Raw genomic sequence first — 24162 nt, 5'->3', positions numbered from 1 at the left:
ACTTACCGTAATCGATAAACGAGTGTGTGGGCTTAATGAGCTCCTGCATAACACCGATTCTGTCGTAGCCCACAGCAAAGAATACTTTACATGCCAGACTGACAACTCCTTTATGAGTGTAAATCATTATAAAATCAGTAGATTAATGGAAACATTAGAGAGATGGAGGATAATGTATGGCTCTGAGATTGCTCTTTCAGGTGTCTCTCCTAAGATTCTTTAGGAGAAGAGATGTAGATCATGTCTCTTTTTGCATGCAGTTTTGAGGCATTGTTTAGATCGCTATTGAAGTTTTCCATTTGGTCTCCAAATGTTATTTTATTTGTAATTTTGTATTAAGATTTCAGAGACTTTTTTAAAAATGTATTTCATTTAAGTGTCAACTTTGTCTACAATCAAAATATTAAATTCACACTGCTATTCAAAAAATTGGGGTTGATAAGATTTTGTTGTTGTTGTTGTTTATAAGTCTCTCATGCTCACCAAGGCTGCAATCAAATTATTTGATCAAAAATGCAATAAAATCAGTAATATTGTGAAATATTATTACTATTTAATTTAAGTGTTTTCTTATTCAATATATTTTAAGATGTAATTTATTCCTGGGATGCAAAGCTAAATTTTCAGCATCATTACTCCAGTCTTCAGTGTCACATGATTCTTCAGAAATCATTCTAATATACTGATTTGATGCTTAAGAAACATTTCTGATGATTATCTTTTCAGAAAAGTTCCTAAGCTTGCCAACATGCTGTTATTGTACAATCTTTTTCTTGTTTTGTCTGGCTTTCAGACCAGAATTTGTCAAATCAACATCCAAGTTTACTTTGATCAGCTTTTGTTTTCTACTCTATAATGGCTTCTTCTCACCACTTGGTTGATTATGTGTTTTGTAACAGAGAGGGGAAGATGGTCGTTCTGTCCCTCGCGATCGGATTGGCCGAACAAGATGACTTTGCCAACCTTCCAGATCTACAGGAGGTGCCAGCCAACAAAGAAACCCCTCCCGCCGACAAAAGGTAAAGGCTGGTTTAAAACACACAGTTTCATTTCCATATGCGAGTCTCAAAATAAGCAGATATATACATTTTAAATTGCTTTCTCTGGGCTTGAAATATCCTTTCTAAAAGCAGATTTTGTCCAATACAGTATTTTCTTTGTTGGTTTGTTGGTGTTTGACAGTTTGTTCTTGCTGGTTGATGCTATAACTACAACAAAAGGCATAAAAAAGGCATATTTCTCCATTGCTGGACATTTAATAAACCCTACTGTATCATATTTGATACATGGATTTCCTCTAAAGGCCCCTAAATTATAAACATGATCAAAATTGCTGAGGAAATTGTAGTACACAATCTTCTACATGCCTTGTCTGATTTATAGTTTATATTTTTTTGCAAGTAAAAGGCTGTAAAAAACGTCCACCTTAAGGTTGTGGTTCACATGACTTTTTGCTGTGAAGTCTGATCTGATTTTTTAAGTAAACATAAAAATAACTTTTATAATGTTAATATTTCAATAGGAACACTTACTGGACTGAAGCAACTTGGCTTTACTTGATTATTCTTACAACTATGAGCCATCAGGATTTGAGGAACATTTATTTTTTATCTCAATCCTCATTGCATTGCATTATATGTTTTCAAACTACTGAGCTTTGATCATAAAACCTAAGCATTTAAATATTATCTTACTAAGACATATTTTTGGCAGATATAGAGTTGACACCTGATGCATTTTGTGTAAATAGTTTTACTTTACTTACTTTTTGGCCATATAAATATCAGTCTCTGCACCAAATAGAAATTTTTTTTGCTCAGTTTGAGCCATTTTTTTGTCCTCCTCAAGTAAAAGCTTCATGTCCTTACTATATCACACTATATGAGCCATAAAAGTCTGATTTATCAAACATGACAATTTCATGAGTCAATTTTGTGCAAAGGTCCAGTAAACTTTTCCCTTTTTTAATGATCTTTGTGGACTATAATTTCATGTCAGGCTTTACAGATGAGCTTTTTTTTTCTTTTTTGCAATCTTTTTCTTTTTGGAGGGCTTTTAAAAGTTGGAAATAGGCATATATTTGTGTCTGTCTGCTGCTGTTCTTGACATCAACTTTGGTTAGTGCCGCTCGGTCAGTCCACAGGAAGTGGAGGTGACTAATCAGCAGTTAGTCATTGGCCAGTCCCTAAGTATGAGGTCAGTTTTTTGCTAATGAAGTACTCCATCTACACAAGCTTATCTCAAAATCAATGGTCGTCAATGTGTATCCTACCCCCAGTTATCAATCACTGTGTCAATAAGTCGTACCAGTGAGTTTATTCTATCTGCTCGTAACGTTTGACTTTGTCTTAAAGGACAAGCTCACTTAAAAATGAAAATTTGCCGAAACTTTACTCAGCATCAGGCTATTCTGAATGTAGATGAGTTTATTTCTTCATCAGAACACTATTGGAGAAATGTATTATTATATCACTTGCTCACCAATAGATGCTCTTCAGTGAATGGGTGCCGTCAGAATGAGAGTCCAAACAGCTGATAAAACAACACAATAATCCACACCACTCCATTTCATCCATTAACGGCTTCTTAAGCAAAAAGCTACATGTTTGTAATAAACAAATCCATTGCCACTTGATCTGTGCATATTGCTCTCCTGATTCAGATGAGATTACTTTTTCACTAAAAAAATATTTTTGCAAAATATTTTGTAAAAAATGGTAAAAAAAAATATTCATATGAGCTCATGCTTATTTTGGCTTCTATTTTTTATGTGAGTAATATTATGGTGTTTTTTATTTTTGGCTTATTTGTTCTTGAATCCTCATCTGGCTCATTTGGTCTGTCATTTTAAACTTTTTTGCTATCATCACACATTCCCTTTGGTAGCCCTCTCTCTCTCTCTCTCTCTTTCTGTGATCTGTGTTTTAGTGAGGTGTCAGGATCGCAGTGGGGGTGTGCTCATTATAAGAGAGTGTAGTTGCAACTAAAAATACACCCTCCTCCGTCTGGCTGAGACACGCATCATGCGCACACACTCCCCGTTCTGGCTTCTGCCGGGAGAATAAGTCTTGACTCTTTAAACACACATCAACCCACACAAACACACACAGCACTTTATAATCAGACACTCTCAGGAGTTCACAGTCTCTCAGACCAGTTAAGCTGGAGTGTAGAGGCCTACAAGAGGACAGATTTTTCCATCCTACTCCAGCAAGTTTCATTCCCCACCCAGCCGGGAATTTTATTCTGTGTCCATCTGCTCCCAATTTATAATCATTTTCATCCCGTCTGCTCAGTCGAGGTCCATTCCTGCAATCTGCCTTGATCAGGGAAAACCTGGAAATATGAGGTCGTTTTTAAAGCCAATATCCATGCGAAGTCATAAATAAAACTACTACTATGGGAAAAGTAAAAGAAAATATGTTTTATTGTTGTTGATGTTGTTGTTTATTGTATTACAATTATTACTAAAAATGTATAATTGATAAAAATAAAAACATTGAAAATCTTAAAAACCATCAAAAATTCATGAAATGACATAAAGTTTCCTCAACATTTTTTACAACCCTAGCCAAAGTGAGGTTTTGGACAAAATCAGCATAAATAATTTCTTGGCATTAATGCATAAATACAAAAAATATATATTTCAGGTTTTCTGTTCATGCATTTTTTATTTAATAAAATATGTTTTAATAGTTTGCTTTGTATGTTTTCAATGCAAAGTCATTTAAAATGACAAGGATTTATGCTGATATTGTCCAAAACCCCACTTTGCCTGTGGCGTTTCAAAACTTTTGGAGGACAACACTATATTTATGCATATTAGAGTACTGCATTATTCCTCTCTCTTTCCCTGCATTCAGATCAGTTGTTATTGTTGTGCACTGAATGTGTGGAGTTATATTTCTGTGATGCAAAGAGAACAGAACTTAGATGTCCCCTTTTTTTTTTTCACTTTCATATTCTTTGAAAGGTAAACAAGAAAGTTTAAATGATTTAAAACTATTAAATAATTTAACCAACCATCTGTGAACGGCATGAAGTTTTCAGCACACTGGCCGTCTCTGCTCCATAAACTCAGCCTCATGTTTCAAATCTGTAAGACTTTCTTTTATCTGTGCAACACAAAAGAAAATCAAATAGATTTTATTGAGGTATAAATAACACTGGACCCCACTGACTATCATTGTATTGACAAAATATGTTGTTTTCCACAGAAGAAAGGAAGTCATACAGGTTCGAAACAAACTAAAGTGATTAAATTATGACAGAATGTTCATTTTCAGATGAACCTGTTCTTTTAAAAGAATCAGTAAAACTGTTTATGATAACATCCTAACGCTACAGGGAACTGTGCTTCACATATGTATTATTGAAAACTAGCTAAATAACAACTACTCTCATAACTACTCACGTCTTCAAAAATGTTGTCCCCCACTAAAGCAAATCTAACGTTTTCCAACGAGAATCAAAGAGTGTTTGAAAGTCTTGATTAGCTCCATTCGGCATCAGTCCTTCTTGCCAAAAGAGTGTGTGTCAGGATCTGACTTCGCTCAGGAAATGTTTTACACAAACCTATTAACAAGCACAGTCATTTATCCTGGAAGGAAGTTCGCTTCTCGATGGCCTGTCCTTCTGCCTTATGTTGACGTATTAGACTTCTTTAAGGAAACACAATAGCACCAGTGTAACACCCAGCGGCCTGTGGCGAGCCTGCCTGTAGCGAGAGCCTTACTCGGACACGCCCACTCAGAGTTTCTGTGTCCAATCACGCTGAAGAATGACTGAATTAAAAAACTTATTGGCCCCAAACCTTTAAATGGAAGGCTATAGGATTTCAGTTGCTTATATTTGAATTACAACATTAATTTGACATCCAACAAATATTGATTTGATCTAAGCAATTGCATTCTCATTCACTATTCTTTTTTATTTTATTTTATTTTTAAATAATTATTATTTTTTTACATTCTTTATAGAGTTTTATATGGTTTTTTTTTCTGTACCCACTTTTTTAATTTCAAAGAACTTTGTAATTGTAAAAGTTATTAAATCCAGTTCCCTTTGAACTGCCAAAACATGGCCCAATTTCTGTATTGCCACTATATTGCAAAGTGACAAAGTGCAAATTCTATCTTAAATATCTCCTTAGAAGTCATACAAAATGCATAATACATAATTAGATTTTTGTGTGCTGTTTAGAATTCAGTCAGTCAGTCAGTTTGAATTTTAGACATGCAGGTGGATGGATGGATGGATGGATAGATAGATAGATAGATAGATAGATAGATAGATAGATAGATAGATAGATAGATAGATAGATAGATAGATAGATAGATAGATAGATAGATAGATAGATAGATAGATAGATAGATAGATTCGGTGGGTTTTGGAACATGCCTGAAGTGTTCTCTGTGAAGCTCTGTTGGGGTAGGGTGTCTGTCAAAGCATTAGACTGTGATCAAAGCTCACCCTGGCCCTCTGGGGTCCGTCTGGATTGGTCGCCATGGAGAGTGTCCTTACTCTACTGATAACTGCCTTCAATCACTCCACTCAGTAGCCAGAGCACTGTCACTAGGGCAACAGCAGGGTCACACCCACCAGCCTCCATTATCATACAGCACACAAACCACAAATCATGTTGCTTTGTTTGTTTTTTTAAGAAGTTCCTGCTTTTTGTTAATTGACATAGCAAAGCAAGACAGGGAAGTATTTAAAGAAAATGGGTTGCACTATAGATTCTATCTGTCTATCCATCTATTTAATCTATCTATCTATTGTTTATTCATTTATTTTTATTTCAAATTCAATTATATACTCAATAATATAAAATAATAATAAATAATTAAAAAATGTATAGTCAGAGCCTAGTGTATGCTACTATTTGGTGTAATTAAGATTTTGATTGTTTTTGAAAGAATTAGGCTCACATATGGCTGCATTGTTTTGATCAAAAAAATACATATTGTGAAATATTAAAATTTATAAAAACTGCTTTCTATTTGAATATATTTTAAAATGCATTTTATTCCTGTAATGTAAAGCTGAATTTTCAGCATCATTACTCCAGTCTTCAGTGTCACATGATCTTCAAAAATCATTCTAATATGCTGATTTGATGCTCAAGAAACATTTCTGATTATCAGGGTTGAAAACAGATGTGCTGCTTTTTTGTCGAAGTGGTTATACATTTTTGCAGTATTCTTTGATAAATATAAAGTTAAGCTTTTATTTTTAAATGTGTGTGTTGTTACAAAGTAAACATCTTTACTGTGACTTTGAATCAATTTAACGCATCCTTAATAGTTTGTAGTGTATTATTTTCTATAATTTTTATTATTTTATTTTATTAAGTGGGAAATAGATAACCCAGTATAGAGTTAATGCAGAGTGATTATGCTTTCACTCCATTAAACTCACACAATTAGCTTTAATATTTTACTAATATTTAAAAAGGACTCAAAATTGGTGAATCATTTTTAAATTACCTTTTGAACTTACAAACTTATTGAACATCATTGCAGCATTTACACTTGCGGTGCATTGGAAAAGAAAAGTGCACTATTTATCACAATACTGAAAATTGCAGTTATAGTACATTAATAGCTTCGCTTCTTTACATTTTGCTATTCAGTTAGTAACTCCCTAACCTTGCTATCCATTACAGTATTTACCTCTATCTCTCACACAGCTCATAAAAGCCTACGACACACCAAAAGAAAAGTGCGAGACAAACTTGACTCCTCAGAGGATATAAGCAGAGAGTAACATCCGCTCAGACAGTGCCTTTACCTGCTCCCCCGATACCCGAGCTCTTCATCAAAGTACTTGTAACTCTCTATGTTTAAAACCATGCTCCTTTACGCTCTCATCCCTCGCTGTCATTCCTCCGCCCTCCCATGGCCCAGTTTGAAATGAATCACAACAGCACCACGAAGCCACTCCCCAGGAGCCCAGCCGAATCAATCCATTTGAGAAACAAGCCATACATATGAGAAATGCATCTGTATCAATATCCTCCTGCCACAGCTCAGTTATAGCTTTCCATTAAATTGTCCTGTGCGAGCCACTTATGGGTATGATTCTAATAGCAGAAAGCACATTCGGATTATGTGTGCTCATGAGAGGACGAAGCCGTATTATGTTTATAGATCTGCATTGAGTAGCAAAGGCCATTTGGGTTTGTGAATCAAGCAGCAGGGCATCAGATGTAGACTGTACCGCCAGTGGCCCCTACTGAGTGCTCAAGCATTCAGAGTTTATTTGTTTCAATGGTTAATTGTGCAGTGCACACAATTGCACGTCTCTCATGTGCATATGGTGCTGTGATTCCTGATGATTTGAGCTACATTGATGTGATGGGAAATGGTGGACACATGGTAAAGGTACAGTGTTGGTTATTTTCTCACACAATGTGTGTGACAGTGCATGCCTTTAGAATTCAAAGAGCTCCAGATTCATAAGGTTTTCACATATTTCAAACATCTTTGTCTACAGATATATACAGCCAAAAATAAATTAATAAATAATAAAAATTGAGACTATGACTCCATTAAAGTGAGGATATATACCTATTGTAATTTTACTATGATATTGTAAAATATTGTTATTCATTTAACTTGGAGTATAATATTAATATTTCAATGGTTCAAATTCGGTAGTTCTTGAAAGCAAACATATATATGATATATAATATTATTATATTAATATTATAAATATATGATAATTGTTTTATTTCATTATAGAAAATTATCATTGATTTTACAGTACAATAGTATTCTAAAAAATTTGGTTATTTTTATAACCACAATAATATTAATATTATAACATAATTATTTTTTTCATTTTTTTTCATTATAAGTGTATTAGTGAATATTTTGATTTTCAGTGTATATTGATTTTACAATCATTTTAGATGTATGTAATTTTTACAGTAATATTACAATATATTATATAATATTACAATATTAGTTATATTGCTCTTATTTTAGTTTTATATTGATAATAATAATGAAAACTATATTTTATTTTACTGTTTTATTTTTTAATAATAATAATTTTAAATGTATATATGTGTGTGTGTGTGTGTGTGTGTGTGTGTGTGTGTGTGTGTGTGTGTGTGTGTGTGTGTGTGTGTGTGTGTATGTATGTATATATACAGTACAGACCAAAAGTTTGGACACACCTTCTCATTCAAAGAGTTTTCTTTATTTTCATGACTATGAAAATTGTAGATTCACACTGAAGGCATCAAAACTATGAATTAACACATGTGGAATTATATACATAACAAAAAAGTGTGAAACAACTGAAAATATGTCATATTCTAGGTTCTTCAGAGTAGCCACCTTTTGCTTTGATTACTGCTTTGCACACTCTTGGCATTCTCTTGATGAGCTTCAAGAGGTAGTCACCTGAAATGGTCTTCCAACAGTCTTGAAGGAGTTCCCCGAGAGATGCTTAGCACTTGTTGGCCCTTTTGCCTTCTGTCTGCGGTCCAGCTCACCCCTAAACCATCTCGATTGGGTTCAGGTCCGGTGACTGTGGAGGCCAGGTCATCTGGCGCAGCACCCCATCACTCTCCTTCTTGGTCAAATAGCCCTTGATGCCTTCAGTGTGACTCTACAATTTTCATAGTCATGAAAATAAAGAAAACTCTTTGAATGAGAAGGTGTGTCCAAACTTTTGGTCTGTACTGTATATATATATACACACACACACACACACACACACACACACATATATATATATATATATATACAGTACAGACCAAAAGTTTGGAAACATTACTATTTATAATGTTTTTGGAAGAAGTTTCTTCTGCTCATCAAGCCTGCGTTTATTTGATCAAAAATACAGAAAAAAATGTAATATTGTGATATATTATTACAATTTAAAATAATTGTTTTTAAATGTATTATACTTTAAATTATCATTTATTTCTGTGATGATAAGCTGAATTTTTAGGATCATTATCACATGATCCTTTAGAAATTATTCTAATATGATGATTCATTATCAAAGTTGGAAACAGTTCTGCTGCTTAATATTTTTTCAGAACATGTGATACTTTTTTAGGATAATTTGATGAATAAAAAAAAAGAAGCTATGTTTTTAAAATATAAATATTTTGTAATAACAATATACACTACTGGTCAGTAATTTGGGGTCAGTAATTTTTTTTTTTTTTTTTTTTTTAAATAAAATCAATACTTTTATTCAGCAAGGATGTGTTGAATTGATAAAAAGTGACAGTAAAGAAAATATATTATTAGAATATATATTATTAGAATTTTTTATTTTATTTTGAATAAATGCAGTTCTTTTTAACCTTTTATTCATCAAATATATTAGACAGCAGAACTGTTTCCAACAATCATAATAAATCAGAATATTAGAATGATTTCTAAATGATCATGTGATAGACTGTTATATGTGACACTGAAGGCTGGAGTAATGATGCTGAAAATTCTGCTTTGCATCACAGGAATAAATTATTTTTTAAAAGTATATTCAAATAGAAAACTATTATTTTAAGTTGTAATAATATTTCACAATATTACTGTTTTTTCTGTATTTTTGATCAAATAAATGCAGGCTTGATGAGCAGAAGAAACTTCTTTCAAAAACATTAAAATTGTAATGTTTCCAAACTTTTGGTCTGTACTGTATATATATATATATATATATATATATATATATATAAGTAGACTGAACACATCTCACAACTATTAAGTTAGGTTTGTAGAAGCCATTGATTTTTTTTTCTGGATATCAAAGCAGCAGCAGTATAAGATTTTAAATGTTTATCAAACTGCAGTTCAAGTCACAATATACTGTATGGCGAAACAATCACAATATATGTTGTTTGGCCAAATCATACAGCCCCATTCATTTTGGTTAATAAAATACTGTGAAAGTTTATTTGTTACACACCTTCTGTATTTAGTTCACGTACCTCCATGATCTAGTAAGTGATGCTGACACAGTGATCTTCAGAGTAGGCATGTTCCTGTAGATATGTGTGCTGATTCTCTTATGATGTAACTAAAGGAAATGAGTTATTCTAGCCAGACAACTGCCCGTGGACCACCTGCAGAGAGTCTGTGACAGCCAATTAATTGCGGTGAAGTCATTTGAACAGCATCAATCATAAAGGGCTGCTAAAATTGCAAGAAAAAAGCTATTGTATGCCATTAGTCAGAAGTCTGGCTTGTGAGAATAGAGCCGTCTGCTTTAGCCTGTGGAGAGAGCCAGAGAGAGAGAGAGAGAGAGAGAGAGAGAGAGAAACAAGAGAAGTTTCTTTCTCAAGATGTCCCTGAAGTGGAGCCCTCGACTGCATCGTGACATAATGGATTTGAAGTGTTTTAAGGTGTGTGTCGTTTCCCAGCTTGCTGTTACAGTCATGTATTTTTGTTTGTCAATGCTGCTGAATCATTGCAGTGGAGACGCACTGATTGGTACACGGGAGGCTGGGTACAAGCGATGATCCCTAGGTATCCTGCCATCGTTGAGTGAACCGCAGGTGGGATTTAGGACTATAAGAACAAAGGGCTTGATAACACACATCTTTTTTCTATATTCTGGTTTCATTGATACTGTCTGAGCAGTTTAAAGAGATGTTTGATCCACAAAGGGTAATTTTGTCATCGTGTATTCACCCTCATGTTGTTCCAAACTTGTATGACTTTTCGGTTTTCCACAAAAGGACACATTTTGAATAATGTGCTATGAGTAATTTGAATAAAGTTTCAATTACAGAGAATAACTGGAGCTTTCATTGCTCAAAAGGGACACAAAATCACCATGTAATGTAGTTCCTAAATCTTCTGAAGTCAAACCCACCTATCTGAAAATGTAATTTATTCCTGTGATGATAAAGCATCAATATTCCAGTCTTCAGTGTCACATGATCCTTCAGAAATCATTCGAATATGCTGATCTGCTGCAAAAAGAAATATTTCTGATTGTTCTCAAAGTTGAAAACAGTTGCACTGCTTAATATGGTTTGGAAACCAAATATATCCTTTATTTTCAGAATTCTTTGCATGAAGAGAAAGCAGCATTTATTTGAAATTGACATCTTTTGTAACATAATAAATATTTTTTCTGTCACTTTTGAGTCAATATTTACTTACGGAAATATTAAAAGTATTTTTTTTTTCAAATCAATCAATCAGTCTTGCTGATCACTACATTTTTGAATAGAAATATATAATGCTTTCATAGTGTTTGTTTGTTTGTTTGTTTTTGGTCATTTTTGAGCTTGACCTCACCAGTCCTCCATTTACTTTCATTGTATTCACTAAAGTGACCTTAAAGTTTCTTACAATTTAACCTTTCACATTACACAGAAGAAAGAATGTCATACAGGTTTGGAATGACATGAGGGTGAGTAAATGATGACAGATTTTTTAGCTTAAGTGTTATTCAATGTTGAGCTTCGGCAGTCTGATCAGTCATTCCAAAGGTTAATGAAGGTAAAACATCCATCTTACACGAGATCAGACACGCATTTAAAGAAAACTGCCCACACATATCCAGTCATCTTCCTCACCGCTGTCCTCCTCATTGTTGCCAGACTCACTGCTGTGTGTCATTTCAGAACAGAAGCATCGTGCTGAGACGGACAGCTTAAGTCACTGTCAGACACACACACATTTCACTATTTACCTCTCGTGTTCACACACACACACACACACACACACACACACACACACACACACACACACGTGCACAGATAGCGATGGAAGCATTCTGCCAGAGAGACAGGGCCAGGCTCAATATCACCCTCCTAGTGATATGGAAATAAAGAGCGGCCAAGTATGACAGCATTGGGCTTAGCGAGACACCTGCGCACACACAACATAAATACAGCTTTAACTCTCTCCCGCATGTTTGGCGACAGGGTTCATGGAGGAAGACGGGTTAATGTGTGCTAGGCTTCATGGTTCAGCGCTCCGCCGGTGCTTGATGCATATGTGTCCGACAGGCCATCGGCAGCTTTTATAAGGGATGATGGTCTGGTGCACTGGACTGTGTCTGTCTAGGTAGGACATAAGATGGGCTCTGTTTCATCATTCATAACTTTAGTGCTTTAGATCAAACATTTTTAAACTTCTTAATACTGAACTTCTCACAAAAAATACTGTTCCAAAGTAAATTAATAGATGATATTATCATAAACCCCAGTGAGAAGCTAAATGTGACAGTGGTGAGGAGAAAGATTCACAACACAATGCAAACTGTTGTTTTATGAATTATGTATGTCACAAGGAAAAAGAGATGAATATTAACTTTTTATTTTCACATAGCAATTTTTATTGTTGAAGTCTGAAATTGTCAGTAGAATAGAACATTTATTATTTGTAATTATTAAATTATAAATTATTATTGTTTTGTTTTAAGTTAAACAGACAAGGCTTAAGCTTAGTTCCAGACTAAAATGTAAATCTGAACAGTTTCATCAGAAAGAAACATGCACTGATTGATCTTAAAATATATCAGTGCCTTTGTCTTTGTATTTGTACACCAGTAATATTTTTCTAAGGCACATTTATAAAAAATTACTTAAATGTCCTAACTGAACTATGACCTAATCCTGGTTTAGTCTAAACCCTGTCTGTAAACCAAGTTATTTATTACCTTAAATTTGCTTTTTTGTTTGTTTGTTTTTCCCTGGAGGCAGTGTTTTGTAGTGATTAAAGGTTTCTCAAGGAAACAAAACAAAGGTTGGCACACCAAAAATGCAGAAATGTATTACCAAATTATCACGCAGGCTATGTATCTAGCACGCAGGCTTTTTTTGCTAAACGTTTCTCAAGGACAATTAACTTTTTCATGTTAGGATAAATAAAATGTTTATTTTAGAATTTATTTTTTTTCCTAAAAATGTGCATATTTTGTCATGAAAATGCAATGCAAAAATCACATTTTCTTCAAATGGCTTAATTTCCTGTAATTATTCCATTATTTATTATGGTAAAATGTGGTGGGAATATGTTTTCATGTGATTCACCCAAATGCTTTTATTATACAGTGAAAACTACAGTACAGACTATATGTATTTGCTTTGTTTTTGACACTTTTTAATGCATATGTCACATTGTCCACAAATATCTTCTAGGAAACAATAAATATTAAAACATTACTGTTGTTGATAAGAAATACAATATTATTCTGAATTATATAGGATTTATACATCAACCTGTTTTCCAGCCTCGGCATTTAATTGCAGTGGAACGTAGACTAATTGAATTGTAAATGAGGTGTGCAGCATGATCAAATGAGAGCAGCAGACGGGGAGATGTCAGCGGCGTCTTGACCATGTCTCCAAACAGCCTTAAGCTCCTGCAGCTGCTCTCTGGACACGTTCATCCAACAGCGTTTCAAAAATGACAATTAGACATCAAATATGATGCATACACTCTTAAAAATAAAGGTGCTTAAAAGGTTCTTTACAGCGATGCCATTGAAGAACCATTTTTGGTTCCACAAAGAACCATTCAGCCAAAGGTTCTTTAAAGAATCGTCACTTTCTTACCTTTTTATAATATGAAGAGCCTTCTTTCGCCCACAAATATATTTTTTGTGAAACAGAAGGTTAGGCATAAGGTATGTTTTGCATGTTGGGACTAGCTTGGGATGCTGGTGTGCTGGTAGACCAGCATTTGTTGTCTTTTGGGTGCTGGTATGATCCCAGCAAGAGTTAAAGACCAAGACAATTTCCAAATAAACTTTAATGAATTATTTAATAAAGAAAAACATCCCCTGTAAAATCCCCAGTGTCAAACAAACACTGCTCAGTTCTTATATAATCCTAATCTACAGAGAGTAAAACACCGAAGCAGTGTTGTAGTTAGTGAAATAAAGTAGATTCACTCTACAAGTGATGACTGAGCATTAGTGATGACACCTGCAGTTAACAAGCAAAATCACTGAGGATAAAAGGAACAGCACAAACAGAAAAAAAGGGAAGAGGTGAGCAGAAACAACTATACAGCCAAACAGCCTTGATGAAATCAATATCAAACCAAAGAAGGATTAAACAACTGCCATAAAAAATTCTTAAAAACAGAATTGCCATATTCACTTCTTTCAAACCAGTTTGGCTTTATTTCTTTAAATGCAGAATTGTAATACTTTGGGTGTTCACACCCCTAAATATGAGCCGTATAAATCTCATTTGTGCACCAGAACACACTAATTAACTCTAAAGAGACTGAGAGAATGCTTATGGTCCCAATAAAAGATGAGCAATGCAGAAAAGTCTTAAAACTAGATCACAAAATCAAACTTCGGCATGTTAATTCATGTGAGAAATACCTACAAGCAGCTGAAGGCTTCCCCCGCAGAGGCTGGATTAACCCGAGCACCAGAAATAGAACACTAGTCTACTGCATAGTGCCTGCTGTTAAAAACAGACTCTGAAACAGTACAATATGTGCTATTCCAGGATACGTTTCAACAACTACAATTAGTACAATAATTGTCACATGACCTCATTATGTATCTATAATTCAGCAAGTCAGCATCCATTTATTGTGTATTTTGAATGTATTTTATGTGATGGTGATATGTGATTTCTGTAATGTTAGAAGCTGTTTGTTTATCATCCCTGTTTATAGGCAAACTCTATGGAAAACTGTCATTCAAATTCAATTATTTTGCATAGAGATTCTTACATACACAGCTGTAAAAGAATGTGACTGATGGATGTTTTCCATGCATGGTGCTCATATGCTATTAATTGATATTCAATTTGGTTGATTATTTTCATTATTGATTTTACCGTTTAGTCATTTGCTAGTATGCACACTGCAGAAACAGTACATGCATTATGCTTGTATTCCAATGCATCAGTGTTTCAGTGAGTATCCCGGTTTTAGACCAAATGCAGAACCTGGTATGTTTTTTGATAAGAGTGCTGCATTTTTTGTGTAGTGGCATGAGCTCCAAGCTGAAAGAAGCACTTGTCAAACTCTCCACATATCCTTCCATCCGTCAAGGGATGCTGTGGTTTAGCACCAGTGGTTCCAGCAATTCACTCATATGTGGGTTTCTATTCTCCACAGGAGGTTGGATATTCATGGAAACATCTTCCATCATACAGCGACCATCTTTGGCATCTCACCCCGAGTCTGTCCACATGTTGACTGTTTAGCTCCATGCATCATGCACGTGTGTATCAACACGCATCCACGTTGTCATGCTCATCTCTCGCTCGGTGCCTGCCTCATAGTTCACTGTTCACTTCTCTCATCTCCTCCCATCCCAACCCTTCAGTCATCCATCCTAGTCTTCTCCTCCCTCATCTAAATGTATATTGTTTTCTTCCATCTCACAGCACGTTGCATATAGAGTTCTGTTGACGTATCAGCTATTTTACAGCTTCAAATGTGACTCATCCAACCAGAAATATATCTGTTTTGTAACATGAGTTATCCTGTTTTGTTTTAACTGAAGTGTTTAACAATGCGAAGTGCTTTCAGTTTTTGCAATGCCAAACTTATCAATCATTTGATGTGAATAAACTTTTTGGTTTGCGTCCAAGCTCAAGAATTGAAAAAAGGGTTTGGAAAGTATTTAATTTTATCCCAAAAACAGTTATATAAGATTACCCGAATCAAGAAATCATATACACAACCATTCAAAAGTTTGGGGTCAGCAAAAAAAGCAACAACAAAAAAATTTATTTAGCAAGGACACGTACAATTCAAGACTTTATTTTACAAAATAATTTTATTTCAAATAAATGCTTTTCTTGCTGTGATTGTTTACACAAAAATATGTTTCAGCTATTACTATATTTGTTATAGTAATTTAAGTAATGTTTCCTGAGCAGCATATTATAATGATTTCTGAAGGATCATGTGACACTGAAGACTGGGGGTAATGATGCTGAAAAATTACACAGGAATAAATTACATTTTAAAACACATTGAATTAGAAAACAGGTATTTTAAATTGTAATAATATTTTAGAATATTGCTGTTTTACTGTATTTTTATCTAATAAGTACAGCCTTGATCGGCATTAGAGACTTATTAAAAAAATCTTACAAACCCCACATTTTTGAATGGTAGAAAAAAAAATGATAGAACAACAATATTTTCCAAAAAACAAAACAAAACAAAGATCCAGTGACATTAAATTATTATAAATGGTTTCAGTCTGTGCAATACTGAAGTTCAGAGCCTTCTAGGTGGCTGTTGGCACACTGAGTGGCGTCTGATGTCAGGCCACATGAGTGTCAGGCCCACGAGGCTGAGGACCGATTCTTCTGTGTCTTCAGTTCAGAGCAGGACACTCACACAAGCTCTGAGGAAACAAACACACATATGTACACTGATACAGGAAACACCTCATTAGTTTACGTGGTTCTGCTACTATGACAGTTACAGATAACCTGCCTGAAGGCCACGGAAGCACATGGCCACAGGTTTATATACTCTGCTCCGAGTGTAATGTACTGCTTATAATACACTGTGCTCACAGGTCTCTCCTTGACTGTCATATGCAGTGCTTTAATGATGGATTGATTTATCAGCTGGATTCTGGCTATTTTTAGATTATTGCATTGGCTGATAACAATTTGGGTGTAAGATTTTTTTAGAAATACTTAAAAAAAACAAAAAAAAACTTTTATTTAGCAGTAATGCATTAAATTGATTACAAAAACTAAGTAAAACATTTATAAAATTACACAAATGTAGTGAATTAGGTATTTTACTAATAAGAAACTATTTTAAATTGTTGTATTATTATTATTTTTTTTTTATGTTATTATTATTATTATTATTTTTTTTTTTTTTTTACTAAATGCACGCAAACTAGTTATTCAGTTCAAATGAATGAGGATGTAATAGGTAAATGTCAATGTAATGAGGATCGATAAAAACACTTAGTTATTGGATTAGTCCAGACCTAAAAGAAACCCCCATTTTTTAGTGTTAGTCTGTTGGTCTGGGCAAGTAGTGTGATACACGTGCATATTAAATAGCCATGTGCTTCTAATGCTGTCAGTGCAAAATGCACTTTACCAGTCATTTACTGAGAGTCTGTTCGTGAATCCTTGTGCAGGCTGTGATTGCAGGGCTTTCCAAGACTACATCCAAAACCATGCTGTAGTCCTGGAGGCCAGCAGCCCGCATGTTCACCCTCACAGTGGTGTAGGTAAGGTGAACACAGACCTTGTTAAATGGATTCGGGAAGACAGCTGGGCCACATTGGGCCACTGAGCATGTCCAGACGATCCCAAAGGAGCCACTGTGAACTGAGAGGAAAAGTGTTGTTGTAGAATAAAGCAAAACACAACAGAATCTCTCTAGATTTGTCTCTAGTGAACAGCACCATGCTGAAAGAGCTATGCCTGAGCAATAAAACTGTTTGTCTGGAAGCAACAGAAAGACAAATTCTAGTGTACAATGAAACACATCGGCACTTTTAACCACTAACCCGTGTCAGAGGTTAGAAAGCTTTTTGTGCATGTCAGCTTTAATGCGCTTAACAAAATAACAAAAGCAGCCAAATGTCAAAAAGTATTCAAAATGTATAATTCAACTTAAAATCTACAAAGGAGTGTGAAAATATGTTCAAAATACTCCATTTAATGTCAAAGAGCTTTACAGCAATAGGCTTTTTTCACTAAATCTGTAATTTTCGGTCACTGTTTGTATGAAGTCATGACTCATGTTTGCATTTTCTTCTGTTTTTATTCCTTCTCACTGGCCGTTATTCTAACCTTACGATCAGGATTAGGCATAAAATAATGCTGTGCATGTGAAAACTGGCTGAGAATTGACCAAATAGTTGTAACCTGACTTGGAGAACGATAGGAACATTTCTGGCAGTTTTTCTGGTGATTAAGAGATGATATGATACTTCTTCACCTTACAAAGGATTGTTGAAAGCAAAAATGCTATCATATTTTATGAGAGAAAGCAGACACGTTTTTTGGAACCAGCACCTTAATATTAGAAAATAACAAGTTTTGGATTTCAGTCAGCAAATACGATGCTAGGCGGTGTTGTAATACTTTTATTCAGCAAGCGTTAAATTGATCACAGAAACACAGTAAAGGCAGTTAGAAAATTACAAAATGTTTCAAATAAATGCTGGACTTTAGAACTTAATCAAAGAATCCTGAAAAAACAAAGTTACAAGGTTTCCATTAAAATATTAAAATAAAGCAAAAACCACAGAATATCTCGGATTCATCTCTAGTGAAGAGTAAATTAAATAAATATGTTTCTCTGGGAAAAGATAGAAGACCAGAAAGACAAAGTCTTGTGTCCAATAAAATAAATCAGACATTTTTAACCACTAAAGCCAACAGGGATGCTTCTAGCCCATTTCTAAAAATGCTGCTTTGATATTCAGCTCCAGAGATGAGAATGAATCCACTCTTCGAAATCTCCGCAAACTCCCATGTGCTTAACCGAGAAGCTGGAATATTCAGAAAAACACAAGGCTTCCTCCCACACACACACCTCTTCTTCAATATCCTCACAATTAGCAACACGGTTTGCTGCTCTGAAGAGCATATGATATCGCCTTTCTGCTGTGTGATCTATCTATCTATCTATCTATCTATCTATCTATCTATCTATCTATCTATCTATCTATCTACTGTATGGAATGCACCTGCCTTAAATAGACTTTTTGTCTCTTATTTATTTTTATTTTTATTTTTTTTCAAACACCTGATCCAGCATCAGATCGATGTTATCTCAAAGCTCCTTTATCTATCAGACCCTAAGAGCTCAAACTGAATGAATAGCAGTGTGTTGATGTTATTTTGTTGTTGTTGTCGTTATGTAGAGAGATTTAGTGCTTAGATTTCGGTGGAAAGGTTGCTACTGTAGCATGTGTTTTATTTTTTTGTCATTCAGGCCTAAACTGGAATTGAAATTCAAGGACTCGCTGAAAACATTTACCCAGCCTCACACTTTTTCAGATCTTTACGATAGACCTAGTGTTTTTCATTTGAGCACAAAATGATTTTTAAGCTATTTTCCATTTGTTGATATTTTTCATAGGGCTCACATAAAATTTAGATTGTAAATTTAGTACTTCAGTTCGAAGATCAATATTTTTGGAAAGTGCATAGTGCCTCATTGATTCACTGACCTCTTGTTGAAAAAGAAGCGAAGAATTCTCTTTTTGGTCTTATTCTGTTTTCTATTTTTCAGTTTTGGGCTCCATTTCATTGAAGGCCTTCATTATTCTTTCCATGTTAAGCACTGAAATAATGGCAATATCCTAATGTCAGGCTATTCCGGCTGTTCGTTTCAAAATCTTTTTGCTTCTGAATTGTGCACAACACAGTTTATAAATTATCACCCAGCTGGCCGTCTCCTTTCACCCAGAGAGCCACACGTCAATCTAGACCCAGACTGTATTTTGGTACCTGATGTAGTTGTCATAGCACAATATATTCCCTCTCCCATAGGTCACTTTACTAAGAAACAGCCTGCCAAGAAAATGAATATGAATGCAAATGCATTCATTTTGTTTGGCTTTTAGTCCAATGTTGACCTGGGTTTCACAATAGAACCTCTTAAACATGCTCTTGAAGGTTATAATAACCTTAGTCGAGTCCACTGGTAAAAATCTGATGCTTACACAATCTCCATGCAGCCCTGCGGGAGACATTAATGCAGGGAAGTCTGCGATGACCTCCTGATCTTCCACCAATGGAAGGATTTTAGATATAAAAACCTTAAGTATGAAGGCAAACAAAGGTCGCATGTGTTCCAGATTGCCCTACGGTTACTCGTTCATGCTTGTGTTAAAATCCACAGGAAACCTTGAATATTGCATAACTGATATGGTGGGAGGAAACATTTAGCAACTTGGGATGTGAACACTGATGTGCAACTGAATGCATGTCTTAAAAAGTCTGAAAGAAACATCAGTGGTTTCTAGGAAGAAAATGCTGTATGAGATCTGAATATATATCCTATTTTTTGCACATTGTGTTTAGAATATATTTACATGTTATTCAAGAAAGGATTCTTCTTGCTGCTCCTCTGAAATGACTTTCTTAGCCTACTAGCTATTGATTCATTTGCCAGGGGTTTTTAAAGTCAGCATGAAACAGCAATTGTGATAATCTTTTTATTGCTATTCTGATGTAAAAATGATTGAAACTGCTTTTTGACTGAGAATTCTTTTTTTTTGGACCTTATTTTGAGAATTGAATGTTTGATAACGTATAAATGACTCTGTAAAATATGTAACTGCCTTTTAAATTTTTGATTGTGCAATTTATCATATCTTTGGTACTTAGCATGAAAGGTTTTTTAAAAAACTCCATTGCCTGGTCAAAAAGCCTTCTCAAGAGTGAGTGCCAGTGGTGTTTTGTAAGAAAAGTAGTAGTCCAAAATCTAAAGCAAGATTGCTTTCTGGTCTAAATTGATTCTGTTATGAAAAAAAAAATCATTAATTGAATCTCTTTGTGATGAAATCACGTTTACAAGCAGTTTCTGAGTTAAAATTGTTTGTGTACCTTTTCCACAGAAGAGTTCAGAATGACCCAAGGGACAAGGTAAAGTAAATATGACAACGTTTTTGAACCATCCGTTTAAGATTGATTTTAAGGATCCAAATCATGTTAAAGGGGGCCTTTCAGCTTTTCAGCTTTAGTATGTAGTGATGCAGTTTGAGCGTAAAAAAGATCTGCAAGGTTACAAAGTGAAAGTCTAATCTTGAAATAAGATATAGAAAACACTTTTCAACACAAAAAAACGGCTTGTTCAGACTACAGGGCACTTGTTCTGGATCCCTTGAAGTCACAATGTTGCTCATTTAAATAACTCCCAACAACAATATATTAAAAAATAATAATAATAAAATACCACTTTGAAATGTTCTGTTAAATCTTTGCTTGCAAATGTCTTGCGAGATCCTCTTGTTTGTAAAAATTCTCAGTGTCTTAATCGGACACAATTGACATCATCATTAATATTTCCAGAGGAGCAGATGAAACTGCTGGGCCAGCTAACCAATCAGAGCGCATTTTGAGATAAGGAAGGAGGGGTTTCATCAGAACAGGAACTGAACAGGTCAACTGGGAAGAGCGGTATTGCAATAATGTTAAAAATAACACATTTATGGAACAATCAAGCATGAAAACCTATTCAAGTAAACCACAAAAAATCGAATCAAACCTTACAGTGCATAACAGGACCCCTTCAACTACATGTAGAACATTACTTTAATAATAGAAACACTGCTTTGTCTGAGAGCTCTCTGTCATGTCACTCAGAACATAAGGAGCGTCTGTGGTCACTATAACCCCTCGGACCCTGACCGTGTCATTCTGATCATCATTACAGCCGGAGGAAATTACTCTGACAGAGACGAATTCAGACAGGGTGTTATGAAATGATGACTGAGGCTGTCTCATGAGGATGTGTTTGTGGGTGGGTGGATCATCTCTCTTCAGACACTATGTCTGTCATGAGTCTGCCTGTCACTTGTATCTCCCAGCATTCCCCACACCAGGTGCACTCACCATCTCGTTGCCATGCCAACGGCACTTGTTTCTTCTCGTTTTCTTTTCCCCCGGGGATGAAAAGTCAAAGGCGGCTATTCATCTCCCCCCTCTGGCAGTCATATTCCTACAAACTCATCATAGGTCTATTAGCGCTGGACTCGTAATAACTGGAGGGGCCACGTTTCAACACGCATTTGCTGAACGGTTTTTCTAGTGTCAGTTTTAGGGTTGGGAATCATGAGCTTCAGTTTTTACAGAAATGCTGGTTTCTGAATAAAAATCTGGCTTTCATTTGTGAATGATTTGCTTGTTTGAGTTTCGTCTTTTAAACGAATGAAATCTAAGTGAATTCAAGGCCATTACTTTGCATCTAGCTTGAAAATCAAACTGGAATTGTTATTGTATTGCGTTTACACAAGGCTTGTGACTGTTAATTCAGGGTCACATCTGATTGGTTCATATGACAGTATGTAAAGTTATTTGGCTGTAGTGATTGTGTTGAGTTTGGTTGATGGTTTACTGTGATAACTAAATTTAATAACTAAATAATATTATTTAGTAGGGCTGCCCCCTAATAATCGACTAATCGTTAGTCGACCAGAAGAGGCTTGGTCGACCAACACTTCATTAGTCACTTAGTCGCAGAATAAAACAAATAATCCACATGTGAAGTCACGCAGTTCATGAGGGACAGATCGTTAAAGGGTGATCTGTGTGGTAATACAGTACATAAGCCAGGACATCCAATCATTCATCGACCTCAAATATGGCTTATCATCTGAAATATATAAATTATAGCAACTTTACATGGTCGCTCAATCTAATGTTAACATAGAGAAATGTGCACTATTCAGTGTCTTTGCAGAGTGTGCAGCTGAACAGTAGCGCACTACACAGGACAGATAAAGGGGCCAGTGCACTAAAATAAAATATCATAAAATATTCATTTTCATATTCGGTCAAACAGATAAGAGTAATACACGTTTCGAAAATAGTGAAAGCAACCAGGATCCACTTTCTGCCGTCTCGGTCTGTGTGAACTTGAGCACAAGACTCAGTGTTTGCCTTACAGACATTAAAAATATATCTATAGAGAGTGAAATGTCTACTTTCAAATGAACCAATTCAAATACAAAACAAATATTCTCAGATTATGTAATCCGTATGAAACGAGGTGCATCTACTGCGGTGATGACGAGTCAGTGTCATCTCTTAAACTTATAACAAAGAAAGCACTAGTTTGTCGAATTATTAAAATATTAATGCAGCCTCCTTACTGTTTTTCACTGACACATTCATAATCATTACTTCTGGCGGTGCGCTGTGGCAAGCTTTATGCGTGCGCTTGAGCGCTTATTAGGCTGTGATTAAAGTCTCGTTATACTGATTTAAATGGCTTATTAATAAACGTGCGATTAGTCGACTAATGCTTAAAAAGAACAACTACTAGTCAACCAGAAGAATCATTAGTCAAGGGCAGCCCTATTATTTAGTAAATGTTCGTATTATTTATACTATTAAAGTATTTCAAATTTTGAATGAGGTTTTATTTTAATAATTTTTTAATTTAATTTTGCCATTTTTATAATGACAAAAGTTTTTTTGTTGTTGTTGTAATGTGCTTTTGTTGTTTTTATAATGGACAAATAATTTTAGTTTAATTTTGGTTAACATTTTTGTAATTTTATGTGCTTTTATAGCAAGAGAGAGAGAGTCTAAGTGTTATTTTAGTATTCATTATATATTTTATAGTATGTATTCATATTTTAATATTTAGAAATTATTTTTATTTTTGCATTTAAATTTTTGTTTAAGTTGTTAGCAATTTTGTTTATTGCTCTTGTTTTCTTAATTTTTTTTTAAATCATTTGTTTATTTTAGTAATTTTAGTACTTCAGATCTATTTCAGTTAGTTGCCAAAGCTAATTTTATCATATTTGTTTAGGTTTAAGCTTTATTTAAATTACCAAAAAAAAAATTCTAATTGTTTTAGAAGCGTTTTGGTTCATAGTATAAAGTTAGGCCCAAAAGACGGTATCTTAGAAGGCAGCCATCATGCAAACTACCTTTTAGAGCCTTTATCATGAAGAATGCACTTAATGCCTGTCAAATGCTGCTTGCATAGGCAGCTCACTAGATTTCGGAGCAAAGCTCTGGTGTTTGTAGAAGCAATTTGCTCTTGTTTTTGTTTAGTATATATTTAGAACCAAATTACTTCCTCCAAAGCACCAAAGGCTCATTAATGGAATCATTAGGGACCCGTAAGTTGCTTGAGAATCATTAAGATATCAGTAAATGGAATTGGAAATTGAAATGGAACCATTACATTCCTTTTGATTCCCATCCCTGGTTTTATTGATCCGTTAATGTGTCCATGTTTGATTTTTGGGTGACCTACTCCTTTAAACATTATAATGCAAGTAAGGATATCATCTAATAATTATCTGTGGAAGTCCTTATACAACAGTCAGTATATAAATTGTACCTAAATATAAACAATTTATGTCTTAGAAAGCAGGAGTAAGATTTCAGTGAACTAATATAAAAAACAATCTATAGCAAATAACTTAAAAGTAAAAAGATTTGTATGACCACATATTCATTTTGTTAATCAATTTATTTGTCCAAGCTTTATTAGTACAGTCATGTAAATAAGTTTT

At 34.6% G+C, this 24162-nt stretch overlaps 1 protein-coding gene across 2 annotated transcripts in view; it reads left to right on the top strand.

The window, feature by feature from the left end:
* Window positions 1-24162, top strand: part of LOC132117793 (synaptotagmin-7-like) — a 124230-nt gene that overhangs the window by 88288 nt on the left and 11780 nt on the right. For both annotated transcript variants that reach the window (XM_059527106.1, XM_059527108.1), the window contains one exon: window positions 900-1019. In XM_059527106.1, coding sequence (XP_059383089.1) covers window positions 900-1019 — 120 coding nt within the window. The remainder of the gene's footprint in view (window positions 1-899; window positions 1020-24162) is intronic.

This window comes from Carassius carassius, chromosome 3 (assembly GCF_963082965.1).
Source record: "Carassius carassius chromosome 3, fCarCar2.1, whole genome shotgun sequence".
NCBI lineage: Eukaryota > Metazoa > Chordata > Actinopteri > Cypriniformes > Cyprinidae > Carassius > Carassius carassius.
Note: the sequence above shows the minus strand (reverse complement) of the source record. Positions and strands in the feature narration are given on the sequence as shown.